This window comes from Sander lucioperca, chromosome 11 (assembly GCF_008315115.2).
Source record: "Sander lucioperca isolate FBNREF2018 chromosome 11, SLUC_FBN_1.2, whole genome shotgun sequence".
Lineage (NCBI taxonomy): Eukaryota > Metazoa > Chordata > Actinopteri > Perciformes > Percidae > Sander > Sander lucioperca.
In genome coordinates, this window is record NC_050183.1 from 11190651 (window position 1) to 11210805 (window position 20155).

Below are 20155 nucleotides of genomic sequence, written 5' to 3' on the forward strand. Positions count from 1 at the left end.
CATCTCAGAAAACAATTGTTTTGGTTGAACAATTGCTTTGTTATAATTGAAACCATTTTTTAATGGGAGTATGTGTAAAAAGTCTCCCTTTTGGTACCGTAGATAAGCGAATGTACAAAGTATGATAACCGTACATTTTCATGCCACAGTGAAACCGGTATATCGCTGCAACCCTCACATACTGTATGCTGGAGTTTTACGGGCTGCCATTTTTTAAAATTCTGGATCGCATGATAAAAAAATTGCGGTTTCTTGATGGTAGCTTGGCTATTTAAAAATTGTGGGTTTATGCAGGATGTCCCGTGTCGCCCTAGTGACGATTCTCTCCAACAGTGGTCTGCAGTGTGATGACACTTACAAGGTTGTACTGCTGTATGAAAGATTACCAAAGATAAACAGACATGCATACAGATAGTATTCATCTACATATTACAAGCTACACAGACGACATGCTGTTCATCAGTACTGCAGAGTAACATTTCAGCACATGCATTATTGTAGTGATGAGCAGTTGTACAGTATTTTTTTTTGAAAGGAGTTACTGCACTGCTGACACATTACAGACATTTAACATCTTCGTCATGACATTATACAGCTGTTACTGAGGTTCTTACCGTTCGATCTTCCAAGTACATGGTTTTCGACAGGAAGTCAATTCCAATTGTGGCCTAGGGAAAGAAGATACCCGTAGATCAACATCACTGTAAATACCTCGAAAAGCAAAGAACAGAGGATTTGCTGAGGAACTGAATAATGCAACTTATAGAGAAAAAAGGAAGACAGATTACTGTTAGATCCATGGTTCATTACAGGCCTGATCATCTCACATCACTCCATGTATGGATTCCAGTACACTATAATGCAGTCCAATACAACAGCACTATAAACAAATAACTACATTATGGAGCTTAAAAAAAAAGATTGTTGATTCAACTCTGATTATTTTTTAGTTTCTAATATCTTTTGAATTGATCATCAAATGCAGTCACTTTTTAAATTCAAAACAGGTTACAGTATGTCAGCTATTATTGTGCAAATATTTCACTTCAATTATCAGAACAATTGTAATGTTTGAATATGGTTTTACACTTAAATGAGCCGCTAAAATCATGGGTCATATCATTTCACATTTGCTATTCAAAATAGCAATCTAATCATTCCCGTATTGTGTCCCAAGGCAGATGGCACTGTGTTCTCTTCAAGGGACCAAGCCCCCGGCTCTCTGCTCTGCTGCCTGTCGTGATATCATCACGTGCTCTGGCTTGGATGAATCAAAACCTAGAAATCAATGATAAACTGCAAATCTGTTTTTTTTTTTTTTTTTGTGTAACTGAATTTGTTTTTTTGATGCCAGAACTGTTCAGTTATAGACACTTGACATTAAACTTCCAGACCTCACAATCACAAAGATGGCTTCTTTTCAAAATAAACAACACAGTGCTTGTAAATCACTAATGCTAATTATTATAAAATTCAGTATTAGCAGTAACTATTCTACTACTGTTTTGCAGACATGGACCATGTGTTAGAAATCTTCCTAATATTCTTTTGGAAAGTATGCACTTTAAATAATTTTAAGAAGAAAAGGTGCATTTTAAGAGACAGAAGAGTTCGGAATGACTTTTTTTTTTTTTTTTTTTTTTTTTTTACAGCTGGTTAAGGCAGATGTGGTTAGTGGTGCTTTCCAGATGTTTGATGTCTCAGTGTAGGTGTGAGGGGGACAAGGGTGTAAAAGGCTTAAAGGCAGCAGGTAAAGGACTGACCCAGGATTAGGCAGCAGTCCCCAGCTGCATGTTTTAAGCTTGTGTGACCCCAGCCTGCAAACTCCAGCACTGAGCAGCTGGAGCACATCCTGCAGCTGGCTGAGGGGTCTGATAGGCTGACAGGGAGGGTGCAGTTTCCTGCTTGTATTTAAACAGCCACATTGATTTCATTTCGATAAAATGTATTTGTACTAAGATACATTCTATTACATTTGTATTTTGTTGTGGGTGTATCTGTTGTGTTTGTCTATGCTAGGCCGTCCAGCAGGGTACCCACTGCCCACTTTGACAGAGTTAAGCATCAGCAGCTTGATCACACACTCGTTTCCTTGGTGATGTCGGCTACAACAGTGGCCTAACTCAGAGAGTCTGGCATGAAAACAGGACGTCATTTATACTCTTCCTTTACACTCAGTCAGATCGAGCACTGCTAGGCTGAAAATAAACAGCCTCAAAGAATTATAATTATAAAGTGCTTCATACAAAATTATAGTAAGCAAAATTAAAATACTTTTTTGGCTGTATCAGCCCCAAAACAGACAGGTGGATTTCATGCACTTCCAAATTAACTCCCCTATTTATTCTGGCAGAATATGCTTGAAAAGTGTTTACCAACTTGCATAACAGACTTAAAAAACTCACTGTGCTAGAAGTTAAAAGCACTAATTTGGTTAAATTGACTCGCTACAAAGCCCATAAACATAACTTTGAAATTAAAGAAAGCTTTGAACATTCGGGTCCACTGAGAAAACATTTAATATTGCTGATTTGGTGTGACATTGTTGACACAATAGCTTGAATAAAGTTAAAAGCATAGAGATGTGGCAGGAGTTTTCCCTGGGGGATAGCAGAGGTGCTGTAGGCTCCAGTTATAAATATAGAATCCCACACAGACAGCAATTATTCATATTCCTTTTCAATTTTTAACTAACACACATCGTTAGAAGAAAGACCATGGCACTCTGGCTCATTTTGCCAGGGACTAGGTCAAAATATGCTTTTAAGGGATCTGAGAGATTTCACTCGTTTTACCTGAATAAGGCCTTAAGATATTGGGCTTAAGATATTTTTTCACATGTGAAATCATCATTAAATAAACTGATTCTGACATGACTTTTAGATGTGGGGACACCAGGAGACATCTTTTTAGAGATTCATTAACATTTACTCCGAACTGGGTCTTAAAGCAACCATGCCGGCTGATCAAAACTAGCATTTGCATTGGCACAATAATCTTAAATATTCATTTCTTTTCTCTTGTAATCTTACCATTACCAGCAACAAACTGGATTTGCAAATAGTTCTTTGTTTTAGTTTTGGTAGTGGCAGTAGCTCATTGTAAGATGAAAAGCTTTGGGTTTGAGACATACAGTATATAATTGGTATCTTTAACTATTTTATAGACAAAATGATAAATAAAAAAATTAATCAATCGATTAATCAAAAATTAATTATGTTGGGGAAACTGCAGCTATTTCATTAGAATGACATGAATAAACATTATTACACGTTACTAAACGTAACGTGAATAAAACTTGAATGGGTAAACTCGTCCAGGAACAGATGCATTCTAATCGCCGATGGTGTTCAACTTGGAAAACTACAACTCCCATAATTCCACGCAACTTCACAACGTCATCAAAAGTCCGTGTTTACGGTCCATTGTTTTGATTGTTTTTATCAAGAGGCACCTAGCGGCAGAAAACTACATATTGTACGTTTAAGACAATGAGAAAAATTCAAAGACAATTAGACGTAGTAGTTTGTAACAATCACATGTTCTGCTATTAACCAATCGGGTGATGGCAGCAGGGTAGGTGCTACAGTGGGTTTGTATGCACTCAAACATGATGACTCATCTGGTGCTCTAAGGCAATGAAGATGGAAATCACAGTTGGGTTATGTGAAACGTTTTCAGACAAATAATACTGTGACGCCAGATGGGAATGGAAGTAACATGACTGGACGGACACATGGGGAAATGTGAGCAATACCTGAACAAAGTTGTATTGTATTTAATATTTACATTCAGACAGAACACAATTTATCCCGGTGAATTCTGAAAGAAACTAATGAGATGATTAGTGTGTTTCAGCAGCAATACTGCAGTGATGGATCAGGGATGATTGTGACTCTACAGTGACAGCAGGTTTTGTCATAATCACTTCAGGATTATTCCAGAAAACAATCCTGTAATCCAGCAGGATTGTCTAATAGGGCTGGACGATTGAGAAAAATCAAATATCACGATATTTTTGACCAAATACCTCATTATCGATACCGCAACGATATTGTAGTGTTGACTATTGGTGCTTTCACAAAATATTTACACAATGAGATTTTTGATAAATAATCATCAGTTATGTGAATATACTGAATAAGTGGGTAAAAGGCAAATAACAGAACAGTTACAACAGTCTGGTAAGTTCAGAAAAGTACATCACTTTACTGTAATGCAGCCTTTAAAACCAGGAAAAGACAACACTTATGCCATATTACGATATCCAAAATCTAAGACGATATCTAGTCTCATATCACGATAGATATAATATAGATATATTGCCCAGCTCTATTGTCTGACAATCAGTCTCATAGAAAATACCTGCTACTGATTCCAGTGAGTGCCTTTCTTTAAACTGAGCACAGGCTTTACTGTTTACTACTTCTCAGGGTTCACCTGTGAGGAGGTCATGGAGGACGCTAGACCTGCCGTTTACTCCAAACTTGGGGGTGTTTGCACCAACAAGATGTTCACAGATTTATGAACAAACAGAAATGCCACATTTGGCTTTAATCACTGCGTGCAACTTTAACAAACAGAGGATTTGAACATGGAATACTTTTGAAATCTTTTTTTAATTGGTGGTATTTAAGTAGTGAATCTGAATACTTCTTCCGTCACTGCTGCTCTAGTCTATATCCACGACGTTCCACTTCCGGTGCCGCTGGAAATTCTGCCGGATGTCCCTCATTTCGGCTGGGTGTCCGTTACTCTCTGCTTTCTTTGTGTTGGCGTTCTAACCTCTGGTGGATTTGTGAGGACTATGGTTAACTGCTCCACAGATCTCTGCAGGGTAAATCCAGACAGCTAGCTAGACTATCTGTCCAATCTGAGTCCAATCACATGTTCCACCAAAACAAGTTCCTTCCTGAGACTATGTAGCAGTGGTGTCGTGGCTCCGTCCGTCACTTAGCTCCACCCAAGAGGAAGGTAGCAGTATCTCAGTCCATATGGAGTTGGGCTGGGAACCGGAGGGTCTCTGGTTCAAGTCCCCGTACGGACCAAAGTACGGAGTGTGAATTGGTAGCTAGCTCTTGAGCAAGGCACTGTACCTCCCCAGTCGCTCAGGGTGCTGGTCCAGCTCCGGCAGTCCCCTCACTCTGACATCTCCATTTGTGCATGTGTAGGTCCTGAGTATGTGTGTATTTCAAGCCTGTGTGTAGTGATTTCTAACAGAGTGAAAATTGTAAAAAAACGATTGTGATTGGTTTAAAGAAATGCCAATAAACCAGAGCATGTTTTTCTCCCGTCCCAGAATGCTGTGTGGACTAGCCAGGCCCTCCTCCGCAGCGCTGTGGAGGAGGGTCTGGTAATGCGAGACTACTGCTGCTCCCACCAGGACTTTCAAGGTCCTCCATCTGTCAGTGATGCTGTTAAACCAATAGATCTGGAGTCACAGTGAGCATACTGGCATTTGCTCACAGCGCCATATTTGACAGCAGTTTGTGAACACGCAAAATCAGATTAATTTGGAATTTACTGCCAGAACAAGAGGGAATTCATCAATCTATGACCATGCCTTCTCTGTCAGACAGCAGGCTGTGTATATAATATATGTAGAACATAACAATTACAGCATGCCACATTTGTAACCACAGTAATGAGTCGCGCCAGTGCTGATTCATAATTAGTCTATTTAACTCACTTTACTTGTGTCGCAAAGCATCATGGGTAGATTTGTACCCAACTTCGACATTAATTTAAGATGAACCAATCTTCTAACCATGACAGCAGAATTGTTGCAACAGCAAAGAGAGAAACGCATCACCCTGGCTGGCTACAATAGAGTTAGAAGAGACAACTGAGGATTAGAGCTCCCAGAACGCAAGGTGACAACTTCAAACCGGTCATTTACAATAATAGAACACTGAGAAAAGCTAATTCTCACATTTAAGAAGCTGAAACCAGAGAGTTTTTGGCATTGTTCCTTAATAACTGATTTAAATGATTAATCAATTATCAAAATTGCTCAAGATTAATTTCCTGTTATCAACTAAGATAACGTTTAGACATTATCTTTACACTGTTGCTGGAGAATTTGTGTTTTAGTGCTGCAACTGATGATTAGTCTCAACATAAATTAATCTTCTCATTGTTTTGTCAAACAATAGATTGTTAGTCTACATAACATCAGAAAATGAAAAATGACCATCACATTTTTCCTACAAGAGGTTTCTTCTGACTAATACCCAAACATAATTAATTTATTATCACAAAAGATAATGGAAATTTGCAAGTCCTCACATTTATGAAGCTGGAACCAATTATTTTTGGCATTTTTGATCGAAAAAATTATGTAAACGATTCAGTTGCGATTAGTAGGGTAATACATATTTGATAGATTATGTGCAAAAACGTTTTGCTAACTACTTTCAAATTCAGTATAATGAAATATTCAACCGAAATACAGAGAGAGGACCAAAATGGTAATAAGTAAAACATATAAATCTTTATTGTCTTATCCATTGCTTCAACTTGTCCCAAAGCCTGATATTTTATTTATTTTTAAAAATCAGATTCACCAGTTGCTACGTTAAATAGTGCAGTATTTGGGCACAGCAGCCAGATGCAGTCACAGCCTGGTGGCCAGGCCTGACTGGCAGCTCCACCACAGCTGACAAAAGCTTTCTGCCTCTGGAGAGCTCTGAGCCCTTTAGCACGTGCTGCCTGCCTCTGTCTCCTTCGGCTGGGTGGCTGCCTGATGGGAGCCTGCTGCAAATCTGGCTCGCCTCGCTCACATCCTCCTGCTGACTAAAGCCACTAGCACGCTCGGTTTCACCTTTCTGATGGCCCTCGGCTTCTAAATACACTGCTAGGATTGAACTGGATCACCTCAAATCTAACAGCTTGAGGTACATGAAAACAAAAACTGAAAAAAAAATGTGGTGATTCAGAATGTATACCTGGAAACCGTGACTTCATAAATCTTCTCATCAGGACAGATTTCTCCTGCAGGCTCACATTCACAACATCTTCCCACCCTCACTGGGCAAATCTAGTCTCCCCTGTGAGCAGCAGCATAAACACGCAAACCGAGCTAATGCATGCAGCATTTTAATTAATACTCAAAGGTCTCTCTGGAGTTGGGCTAGAAAAAGACGGAAAAATCATTTACAGCCCTACCTGTCACTGAGCCGGGGAGAGAGAGAAGTGGCATGCAAACACACACACACACACACACACACACACACACTTTTAGGATAGACTGATCTTTGGCTTTGATCTTTGGCTACAAATCACAGGTTGTGGTAAAAAAAAAAAAAGGTGAATGTAAGAAGGGAATGAAGAGGCTGTTTTTTGGGTAAAGTGGTGAATTCAAATGACTTTGTTTTACACACACACACACACACATAAAATAACCAACTGATTTTCATATTCCTCCCTGGCTGCTGTTATCATTTGGTGCACAGGCCATTAGAATAGTGCGGGGCAGAGACTGGCATTAAACAGCATATGGGGACAATATTAAATAAACAGATGCTATCTGTCTGTGAGCACGCTGTCTGCCCACTTAAGATGGGAGGACATGGCTGAAAAAAGCGAGGGTGACAAGAGATCTCCGTCCCTTCAGGCCTCATCACAACAAGGCCGGGGCATGATGCAGGAAATGATCGTCTCACATTTACTATCCATACATTATAGGCCTTATTTATGACGATATTAATCTCACTACAGTCGTAACACGTTGCATTATACTGGACTGAAATAAAGCAAAAACACCCCCAATCTACACCCTCTAACCCAACGATTCCATCCTGACCTTCTAAGCCTCACTTATGTAAAGAAATATATTGATAGTGCAACATGAAAGATATTAATATTCACAGATTCTCATTATTATTCTTTGTCTTACTTCTATTTTGGGGATAATAATGCAACTTTTGGAACCATAGTTCAATAATTTGGGGACTACAAACAGGAAGTATAATATAATGTGTGTGGACTAGGGCTGAACAATTTGGGGAAAAATCTAATTGTGATTTTCTGCCAAATATTATGATTAGAATTTGATTTGCGATTTTTTTTTGCTAAATTTAGCTAAAGTTCAATATTCCCTGTGTAACAGACAGACTAATACTATTCTTATGCAAGGATGAGAACAACGTTTACTCACTATTACTTTACTTTTACAACTATTACTATTAATACGCAGTCAAACTAAATATATATAAACATAACTTTTATCACAAAAGCTAAAACTGTAATAATAAAATAAACAATTCCAATAAAAAAATCATGATGAGATCCGTCCAGAAATGCTTAAAGCTCTGGGTGTGGAGGGGTTGTCTTGGTTGACACGCCTCTTCAACATTGCGTGGAAGTCTGGGACGGTGCCTAAGGAGTGGCAGACCGGGGTGGTGGTTCCCCTTTTCAAAAAGGGGGACCAGAGGGTGTGTGCCAATTATAGGGGTATCACACTTCTCAGCCTCCCTGGTAAAGTCTTCTCCAAGGTGCTGGAAAGGAGGGTTCGGTCGATAGTCGAACCTCAGGTTGAAGAGGAACAATGCGGATTCCGTCCTGGTCGTGGAACAACGGACCAGATCTTTACTCTCGCAAGGATCCTGGAGGGAGCCTGGGAGTATGCCCAACCGGTCTACATGTGCTTTGTGGATCTGGAGAAGGCGTATGACCGGGTCCCCCGGGAGACACTGTGGGAGGTGCTGCGGGAGTATGGGGTGAGGGGGTCCCTTCTCAGGGCCATCCAATCTCTGTACAACCAAAGCGAGAGCTGTGTCCGGGTTCTCGGCAGTAAGTCGGACTCGTTTCAGGTGAGAGTTGGCCTCCGCCAGGGCTGCGCTTTGTCACCAATCCTGTTTGTAGTATTTATGGACAGGATATCGAGGCATAGTCGGGGTGGAGAGGGGTTGCAGTTCGGTGGGCTGGGGATCTCATCGCTGCTTTTTGCAGATGATGTGGTCCTGATGGCGTCATCGGCCTGTGACCTTCAGCACTCACTGGATCGGTTCGCAGCCGAGTGTGAAGCGGCTGGGATGAGGATCAGCACCTCTAAATCTGAGGCCATGGTTCTCAGCAGGAAACCGATGGAGTGCCTTCTCCAGGTAGGGAATGAGTCCTTACCCCAAGTGAAGGAGTTCAAGTACCTTGGAGTCTTGTTCGCGAGTGAGGGAACAATGGAGCGGGAGATTGGTCGGAGAATCGGCGCAGCGGGTGCGGTATTACATTCAATTTATCGCACCGTTGTGACGAAAAGAGAGCTGAGCCAGAAGGCAAAGCTCTCGATCTACCGGTCAGTTTTCGTTCCTACCCTCACCTATGGTCATGAAGACTGGGTCATGACCGAAAGAACGAGATCCAGGGTACAAGCGGCCAAAATGGGTTTCCTCAGGAGGGTGGCTGGTGTCTCCCTTAGAGATAGGGTGAGAAGCTCAGTCATCCGTGAGGAGCTCGGAGTAGAGCCGCTGCTCCTTCGCGTCGAAAGGAGCCAGTTGAGGTGGTTCGGGCATCTGGTAAGGATGCCCCCTGGGCGCCTCCCTAGGGAGGTGTTTCAGGCACGTCCAGCTGGGAGGAGGCCTCGGGGAAGACCCAGGACTAGGTGGAGGGATTATATCTCTAACCTGGCCTGGGAACGCCTCGGGATCCCCCAGTCGGAGCTGGTTAATGTGGCTCGGGAAAGGGAAGTTTGGGGTCCCCTGCTGGAGCTGCTACCCCCGCGACCCGAGACCGGATAAGCGGACGAAGATGGATGGATGGATGAATAAAAAAACCAATTCTTTCCTGTAAACCAAAATTTCTGATCTGCCTCAGTTCAACAGCAGCATACATGTTAAATAAAGTTATACAAAATAAATGAAAAATCCACTGAAAATTGGACATTTTTGTAAACAATCTGTGATATGTAACATTATTCCAGCATTTATCTTATGAAAAAACACAAAATATAATAATAAAAAGAGGAATAAAAAATGTTATACCACAACATTTGACTAAATATTCACATTTGATTAATCGCGGTCTTCACGATTAGCTAATCGCATTCTTTCAAATGTCAATTTCGATTTGAAAAGGATTCATCGTTCAGCCCTAGTGTGGACTACAACTTTTTAGCCTATATCTGTTTACATTTTGTCAAATTGCCAGCATAAAAGTATGCTGACTTAGCTATTAGTACAGGAGATCCTGTTGTAATGCACCGACGGATGAACAGACAACTATCACTGGATTACTTTGACAGTGTAGAAATCCTAAAAATGTGGTAATTGTGGAGCGTTGTTCCCCCTATGACATCAGATATAATGGTATCCTCAGAAAGGTGTAAGTGACACTGAAGTTTCAAATTTGTGTATCATGTCTCTGTGTATAGATTTGACTGAGTTATGACTCAGAGTATGAATTGTGATGCAAATTGCAGCAATTGGGCACTTAGGATTTCAAAGTACCTAAATTGCCTCCATGAGTGCTGCTGCTGAGACTGTTCACTGTGCTGATAAGTTAACCAAATCAGTAATAACTAACTTTGTGTTGTTTTTAGGACACTAGAATACACCTGTCCCTTTCACGTCAGGCGGTATCTGTGCCTCACGTCTCTGCCCCCTTTAACTCAACAATATTTTTTGTTTCCTAACTTCACTGTGTTAAGGGACACTTTGGGTCCAGAAATACTAATAATGGACTTCAAAATATAGAGGCACCATTGCATTCTACCAGCAGCTAATCATCCCTGCCTTTTTTTTTATCAATGAACAGATGAATTTATTTTCCCACCATTGAGACACTGATAAGGGAAGTTGTTTGGCAGAAAGCTGTTATAATAATTCTGCTTCCCAGCCGAGTCCACAGCCAACTTTGCCCAACTATAAGCCTGTTCCACAGCAATTTGTGACAAAGAGATGTTTAAAGAAACATCAATGCATCACGAAGATTCAGCAGCTTAACAACACAAAGACGTTAGCCCAAACAGTCAGTGTGAAATGTCTGGCTCTGTAATCTTTCATGACTTATGAATGTAGAAATATAAGAGGATACAGCAGCAGCAACTGTGAAAGCACAGCATCACAGCGCTAACACAGACAATTTAATCCACACACAATGAGCCATTCAAATCTCATTAGAGTGCAGCACAGTACTTTTGCTAACACTGAAAAATAGGGACTATTTTATCCTTTTCCTCCTTTTTTGCAGGGTTAGCAGGATGAAGTAAGACCAAACAAGACAGGTCTTTGTAGCAACACTGATAATATGATTAAAAAAACTAACAGGCACATTAACAAGCTGAACAATATTTTTGACAATGTTCAACCCTCTCCAGCTCTCCATGCAATGCAACTCTCTCAATGCAAAAATGTGATATTCTGGGAAATATGCTTACTTGCTTTCTGGCAGAGAGTTAGATGAGAAGCTACTGCCAGCAGCTGGTTAGCTTAGCTTAGCACAATAACTGGAAACAGCTAGCCTGGCTCCATCAAAAGGTAACAAAATCTGCCATATTTCCCCGCAATTCACTATTCCTTTAATAAACTTCCATTCCTGGTGATAGAGAGCAAGCTTTAATTAAAGATGTTTATACTGAAGAGGAAAAGAAAGTCAAGTTAGATGGAAGAGGTGAGGGAAAAGGAGGCATTGCTTGGATCAAGAACTGAGGCTGTCTTTAGAGACTGCTGGAGATGATTTAAAGGCAGGGCCAGATTAACACTCGGCCTTTAGAAGGACCATGAGGCTGCAGGAAATTATTAACTCTACTGGCCTGATAGCAAGCCTGATTGACAATTTTATACCTGATGGAAATGTATTTTCCAACTCACAGGTGTTTTTAACTGAAATAAACAACTCCTCAAATTAAAATAGAGATATTGTACAGTCTGACAAGGTAAGGTTCAGGTTTTGGTCAAATAGTATCAAGTACTTCTTACTTGAAGCAAAACAAAAGTTACGTCTTATGTATTCTTCACGTTCAGTGCTCACATATGCTGATGGTATATCAGTGTGTTCAGGGTAATCTACTTATGTTTTTTTTTACACAATGCACAGGCTTATAACACTGTACATTCCCTCAATAAAGAGCCACACACACACACACACACACACACACACACACACACACACACACACACACACTTAACTATATGAGAAGGAGGGCAGAATAAGCATTGTGAGATTTATTTTTGATTCCTTTTTTATTACTATGTAAGTAGATACGTTTTGCTTATAAAGCAATAATACAGCAGGGTTCATTTTCTGTGTGTCTGCAGACGTGTGCAAAGACCTCTATAAGTGCTGTGGCTGCATACGCAATATTCTGTTTTTAGAAGGACGAGTGAGATTAGGCTGCTTTAGAGAACAGGGTTAGAAATAGTGATTACTTGAGGGCCCACAGTGCTCCTGATGTTATTTAGTTCAGAAGGTGTCTGTTTTAACATTCATGTTGGCTAAAAATGTCCTCGTTGTTCGTGCATGCAATTACATTGCAATCACACACACACACACACAGAGTTATTTCTGGTGAATTTATTTTCTTGATTATGTCTTTGATCTTTGTCTTTGATTTGTGTTGAAGCTATAGTGCGCAGTTTCTGTCTCCCCCATGAGGAATTCTAAGTAAAGACAACAACACTGTCTGCGCGTCCACATGATACAAGCCTTCCGTGACCTCGCACCGCCCCCCCCCATCCCTCCTCCACACAGTTGCTAGTAGCCAAGGAGGACACGGAGGATTAAAAACATGATTGACTCTTCAGAAGAGGTCATTATCTTCACTTGAGTTTCTGCGTGGGAAAGTCACCAGACGCCCCAATCTTCTGAATATAGTCATACTGAGACATCCAGAGAGAGTGGTGTGGAGCTGATAGTCTTAATTAGCTTTGTAGCAACTCATTTGGCAATGGCTTGAATGTAACGGACGATCATTTATATCAAAAAGTTACGCACTAAAGATTGAAGGTGTATGTTTCACTATCAAAGGAAAGATGATCAACAGAGACAAATTTGATCATTAGAGACAAAATATTCCCTCTGTGAGCCTGCCGTAGCACCTACCTGATATGTGTTGTCAAAGCTGTCATACATGAACCGTGTGATCAGAGACGTCTTTCCAACTGCAAGAGAAGAAAAAGACAGAATGCATTAAATGAAAGACAAGAGGCTTTGTCTTCCTCTTTACAGACACTCAATAAAGGTAACAGCAGGATTGGTGGTTATGGTTTCAGTCATGGCTGTCACTGCTGCCCAGGGAGCTCATTACTGTTTGTGGGGGTGACCAGGAGGTCAGCAGTGGCATCAGGTCCAGATGTAATTGCAATGCTGCTGCCGCCGCTACTGGCATTATTTCTGTTCCCGAACCACGTAATTTTCACTTTTAATATATTCAATGGGGAGAACAGGGTGATGAGATGCAAAGATGCAAACTCATTTTTCCTTAAGTAAAGGAAACCTCAGGGAAAAGTCAACCATCTTTCCAGAAAAAAGACCAGAATTCAAGGGCTTCAATAGGTTTTGCAGACCATTACAGTTGTCTGTCATCTGCATAGCACTGAAACTGAATGCCACCTAGCCAACAAACTGCTTAATTAAGTCTAATTAAATTACATCTGGTTGGTTTTAAAGGCCTGAAAACCTTATTCTCTCAATCATCTTCTTACTAGGAGTGATGTGGCTCTACACGAACACACATTTCTGTTAATGTTACAAGAGTTTTTCTTATTCACAATGTGAGAATTCTGTATTTCTCTTTTTGTCCATGCTTTTCTCAATGATTTAAAGTGGGCAGAGCTGAAAGGAAAAATGTGATGTCATGTACGTATTTCCATGTACTAATCACAGAGTGGCGACATTAGAATCAAAATGTGATGCAGCAGAAAGCTTCACAATGCTTGGGGAAAAGTACGTTAGGTTGTGTGGAAGCTACCGCACTACTTAATCAATAAAAGAGTTAACTTAAGCTACTGAAAAGCTATTTAATTCAGAAAACTGAAAATTGCTATTGAGAAGAAGTAAACTAGTAATGCTACTAGTACTAGTAATGCCCAACACTGCTTGTAGTACATGTTGGATTTGGTGCCTTGACACCATCGGCACAGGTTGCTAATGTCAGGTACTTTTTAATTTGCCAGAAGCAGACATAGTGACAAATGCTGGTTCAACCTGTTAGCATAAAATCCAACCGGTTTAGCCTCGTACACCGGACCGGACCAGCGAAACTGCAAATCGTCCCAACTCTAGTCATCACTAAACGAAAACATAACATTTATGGTGTTTGGTGGTGTCAGAGCTAATTATGAAATGAAACTGAATTTAAAGGCAGGGTTGGTAACATTTTCCAATATATACTTTTTTTTTTTACATATTGGCTGAAATTGTCTTTATACCCCGACAGCAATAAATAATGTATGGGCTGTGAAAAAGGAGCAAAAAATATCTGTCATCTGTACCTGCTCTAACCCAATAATCCAACACTGGAAAGAACCAATGAAATGCCTCCTTGCCCTGCTGCGAGTCCTCTACCCCTCCCGTGTATGAGCCTGAGTTAGTTTTTCATTGCTACTGGAGTTGCTGCAAGTCTACTGGAGAATGGAGGTGAAAACTCAGCAAAAGTTGCCACTGCTGCAGTTAATTGCAACTGCCCGCCCCGCTAAAAAGGCAAAGAAAAAGAAAGACTGAAGCTGAAAAAGCGGCAACTAAAAAGGCTGCAGATACAACTCGAGGAAAAACTAGAGTAAACATTGGCATAGCTTTTCAGCGATTAGCGACAGCTGACTGTGGTTAAGCCAGCCGTCTCTTGGATCTTTGTAGTAAAATCAGCCGACGCTAAAATGATAGGCCTAGTGCACCCGTATACTGATAGTAATGGTAATGCTCAGATCGAGGCATGGAGCTGACAGGAGCTAGCTACGAAGCTGAGGGAGTTAATTCAATAATGAATTCATCATTTTAGGAGCATAAGGTATGATATACCAGAATGAATCACTTCTGAAAGAAGGCTGTTGAGACATGGTTCACTCTTTGATAGATGGCGTATATGGTTTTCAGATTTTTTTTTATCCTTAGTGGTTTTGTTAATAAGGAGGACTGGAGCAAAGAAAATGGGGAAGCCAGCGGAAATCAATCACATCCTCTTCTTATATCCATTTAGCAGCAGAGCCAGTATCTTCTATCAATAAAACTCCAGTGGAACAGATCCAAAGTGCTACAGTTAAGTCTAATCAGCCTGTAAACACTGGCCACGCCCTGGATGGGGCTGACTACCACTTTACTGACATTTCATCTTATTGAGTCTTGACTAATAGACCTAAGTCTACTCATCTACATATCCCCCCAGTGCAACATGCAACATCGTTTTTGTACAGCTCCATTCCAGAATGTTATTACATATTTGTGGAATTTCAATTAATTATCAATGTGAAAGAAATGTAGTGTGACCGAGTCCTCAAAATTTGCAAGCACAGGCACACTCAGTAAACATAATCTGTCTTTAATTCACAGTTCATCAAATGGGCACCCAAATACAACGGTTTACAGAAGAGTTTTAATCAGGCAGATTAATTACATGTGTCTGTGCCCTCACTTGGTTTCCATATCTGCAAGACAGGATTTGACGCTCAGCTACTGATTATGCTAATGATCTCATGCTAATTCATCAATACATCATCTAGTTTACTTAGCTCCAGAGCTGTCCTACTTTAGACAGATACCTGCTATTTTATCTAGTTCTACTAACTCAGTCATGGTCTATTTGGAATTAAAACTCCATCTTGACTCATCTACTAAAGTCCAATTCTGTATGCGTGACGGAGCTATAGTAGAAGTGGTACTCAGCGTTTAAAAAGTATAAAGGGTGATACCTTTTGTTCAATCACTTTTCTAAAACCAAAAACACAGAGCAAAAATGTAAGGAATGTTTTTCTGCTCTAATGTAAGCCGCTAACACTAGCATGCCTGGCTAACTAGTTACGTACAGTGACCTAGTGATACTTCCAAGGCCAAGAGTTAGCATATCATTAGCTAACTACATTATTATGTATTATGTTGACATAACCACTGTGCTCCTACTAACTACGGCGATATGACGGTATATACCGTGCAATGGTAGAAAAGTGTAACTGGATACTGTGACTATTCAGGTCACTGAGAATTGTTTGCCTGGGGCATGCGCTCCAAGTCACAGGTTTTCAAATAGCTTTTCTCGACTCTAGGAACGTTTTTCAAATATAAAAAGTCCATGTCTGCCCCAATCACGTTGCCAGCTGCCTGGTTACGTAATTTGGGCAGACATGGAGGAAAGTGAAGTTATAAATACAGACAGGAGGCATCCCAACCTTTAAAAAAATAAACTTGAACATATTGTTCCAATTTGTATTGAAGCTGAAGTTACATGATTACCAGACATTTGCACATTGAAAATCATCAATTGCAGCTCTACACATTGACAATATTGACTTTACAGTATGAGGTTTAGTTACTATTTTCCACCGTGAATAGTTGTTCGGCACAGCATGCCTTCACATCAGTGGTTATTAGGACAGGCCACATTAGAATGGAGAGTCTGATCCAACGTCCTTGTTGCTGACTCATCCTCAGAGGAGGACACTAGGCAACATGAGACAGCACTCTCTGTGCCTCTCAGTCACTGCTGAAAGAAGAAAATCTGAAGAGACACCCACATTCCTTCCCCAGAGAGGGAGACTAGCACAATTTGATTTCACTTGGATGTATGTATAAAACAGTATAATGATGCACATTGAATAACATAGCTAAGTACTACAGGGAAACATTAACATGCCCTTTAATGTCCTGATCCAACCTACAGTATTCTCAAAATCTTTAAAGGCTGAACTGAGTGTGGTATTCCATTTTTTTTGTCAATATCTTAAGATATAACTCCAGGTCTGTTTGTGTGAATTTATTTACTGGGGTGAAAGCAAGAAGGTTAGTTACGCTCGTGGCTGCAATAATTTAGTGAATTTTCTGCTAGAAGAGAAATGATTAGGCAGATTTTTGATTACATTTCTGAATTATCTCTGCATTTCTGAACATTTCCCCTTAATAAGCTTCATATCATTTTTGCCATTAACACTGAACACTATTTTAGAGATTATGATGGGATGCAAATGATAAGCTTTAGTCAGACATAAAAGTAAAATCCGAAGCAGCAGCAGAGATAACAGCAATAACCTCTTTTTATTTAGGTCGTAATAGAGGAGTGTTCTCACGGGGCATTGGGTTTACAGAGAAAACTGTAGTTTATTCATTTTCAAAGGGAAGGAACCATTAAACTACAGGAAGCTAAGATTCATGAGAAACAAGTGTTAAAATTGACTAATACCATCTTCTAATGAAATTGTTTGTACAAAAACAATGTCCTATAATCCACATGAGTAAGTTTAGCGAGTACTCATCACAAACATGAAAAGGATAGATAAAAAAGGTTGACTGGTTTGGTATTAAACTACATAATGGTACATATTCCCTTCACTGTGAAAGCAATGATGCAACATTTATTGATAGCACCCAGTTTTGTGATTCCAGGCCATCTGTGCAAATGTCTGATCTGGACATTTAGGCTATTCAAACTAGCTTTTTCGTCAATGTCTGGCACCTATTGATTACCGTCACACTCTAATTAAAGTGTACAAGTCCTCTTGTGCAAATGGCCCCCTTAATGACAGGAGTAAGCTGTCCACCATTCACAACATGTCTTCTGAAAACAGCAGACTAATTCACCCAAACCGCCTACATGTAGCGCTCATCAGCCAAGCTAACCTGCGCCTGTTAATAAAGACCCAGTGGGCTTATTTTAAGAATAGCTCATTCAAGTCCTGATCTGCTACTGGACTCAAAGGAGGAGCTCAAAATGAGTATGCTAATGTGTTCCTCTTTTGTTAACGTAATTAGTAACTGTCTGTGGAGGGACGGGACGCTACATGGTTTGTTGTGATTTCTTGATAATGTCCTGATTAAGAGCCCTGCCTTTAACAACATGATCCCTATTCAATTTTACCTGCTTTTGCTGCAAGACTTATGCTGTTCCAGCACTACAGTACATCGTTTTATTTAAATGGCTGTGGTAACTTTTCTGTGGTTTCTTCTGTGGTTTCTTTTCTATTATGTAGCTGCAGTAGGGGTTAGAGAGGATGAATTCATGAGGTTGCATAAGGCATTTCAATCTTTAACATCCTAGTGCAGCGATGTATGTGAACTCAACGACATCATATTCCATTAAGACCTGCAGTTAGAAGAAGTCCACATGCTGGCATGAAAAATAGACAGTACCATCTGATGGGATCGTCTAATGTTAGTAGACATCAAGACTTGTACGACTAATAGGGCGGGCGTATCAATCTAAATATCGATTGTATCGATTCCAAGATGAGTATTGGTATCGGATCGATACCCCTCTCTCTCTCTCTCTCTCTCTCTCTCTCTCTCTCTGCTTTTGTTTACTTGTTTTGCACAACTGACTATTTTTCACAGATATCTGTGTGTAATGGAAGGTATTTTTGGTTGTGTTGTTGACTGTTATATTTATATTTTGTTATATTATTTTATTATTATTATACCGTTACATTGTTTTATATTGTTCCAGTTAGTAATTAAAAACATTTAGATTTGCCTAAAATCTTTGTCCTGTGTTTTATCATAATCATAATCAACTAACTAAAGGCAAAATCACAAAATGATTCAATGATCGTGACGTTACAAGTAAAAAGTATCGGTATCGGCGATACTAGCCCTGTATTTACTTGGTATCGGATCGATACCAAAATTCCCAGTATCGCCCACCCCTAACGACTAATACTGTTTGTGTTATATGCAAATGTAGTTGCACTGGAAAAAAAAAAAGTTGAATGCCCCATCATAGAACATCTTCAACATGTTTAAAGGATTGCTCCAGCGATGTAGTATCGCGCAGACTGTATTGTATTGAGACAGATTGTCAAAATCAGTGCAGCACAGGCAAGGATATACGTTAATATAGGTCAAGCTCCAAAAACAGCAACAATGCAACTCATTGGCACCTTTTATTATATCTTAAACACCTGTAAAATGCCTTCATCCTTTAAACTCCATGGCCCCAGTTCACAACACAGGTTTTCTGTCAAATATTTGAAGTCTCAAGCCTAAAGGCCTGCACACCCCAGGAATGAAAACAGCTACATTTCAGAGCAAAATCTATTAATTCCAACGGAATCTCGGCAATGAGAGGATCCACACAAGGATGCAAAATTAGCCTGCTTAAATGTTCCGCATGAGTTGAACTTTGGGGAATTTGACAGGTAAATGTGTGCTGTTGACCAACAGCAAGCTGTCTTTGCAGTGCTGGGGTTTTAGTGGAAGGAGAGCGGGAGAGCCGAATTTGCTAACTGCCCGTTAGCAAACTTGTTAGCTCCCTCCTCAATTATTTCTCATAGAACTATATAAATACAATGTACTGTTCTTGAACTATTACCACACTTTGTAAGCTATCAGTTATGCAGTTGTCTTATACAGCTTAATAAATAGTAACAGATAGGGCAAACCTGCGTGGTGGGATTCCAATTATAGGCATGGTTTTAATGAAGTCTGTACTTGGTGTGATGCTTCAAAGACTTAGTGGAGTGAGTTAGCAACATGAGGGCCAATTAACGAAGAGGACTGAGCACCTGCTGCTGCACAACCTGCACTTTCACCAGCAGAGTTCTGCTGAGCACAGTCAGCAGACACCTCATCAAGGCATCCCTTAAGAGATCAAAATGCAATTTTACGGCATGTTAAAGGCCCTGCACAGTTGGGCTCACATTAGGCTCTGCCATTTGTGAACTATGCAACCATAAAATGAGTTCGTTAAGGAATCTCTCACCTCTACACCTACATAATCAGTGACAAAAAAAAACAAACGTGTAACAAATATGCTAGAACAAAATTGATAAATGCCTACGAGATATCACAAGAACTGGAGATAATTGTTTTGAATGGATGTGATTGAAATAGAAAAACTCACACTCTTAATGACAAAAATCAAGACTTTAGTTTTTTTCAGACTTATCAGGACATGTGCAAATGGAATTTACAGGAGGGTCTAAAATAAACTTTAAATTAGAACTTTTTCCAAGGGAAGTTTAAGAAGGGGACGTTTCTTTCCTTAAGGAATAGTCCTGCAATCTCACACTCTCTCACACACACA

The 20155-nt window shown here is 40.1% G+C and overlaps 1 protein-coding gene across 4 annotated transcripts in view; it reads right to left on the reverse strand.

Moving 5' to 3' along the window:
• The window catches only part of rab6ba (RAB6B, member RAS oncogene family a), a 77571-nt gene that overhangs the window by 21104 nt on the left and 36312 nt on the right, over positions 1 to 20155 (reverse strand). For 3 of the 4 annotated variants that reach the window (XM_031311730.2, XM_031311731.2, XM_031311732.2), the window contains exons 2-3: positions 13036 to 13094; positions 615 to 668 (exon numbers count right to left, since the gene is read on the reverse strand). In XM_031311730.2, the coding sequence (XP_031167590.1) occupies positions 615 to 668; positions 13036 to 13094 (113 nt within the window). Of the gene's footprint in view, positions 1 to 614; positions 669 to 13035; positions 13095 to 16030; positions 16036 to 20155 lie in introns of those variants that run through there. The other variant, XM_031311733.2, reaches the window with a different exon arrangement.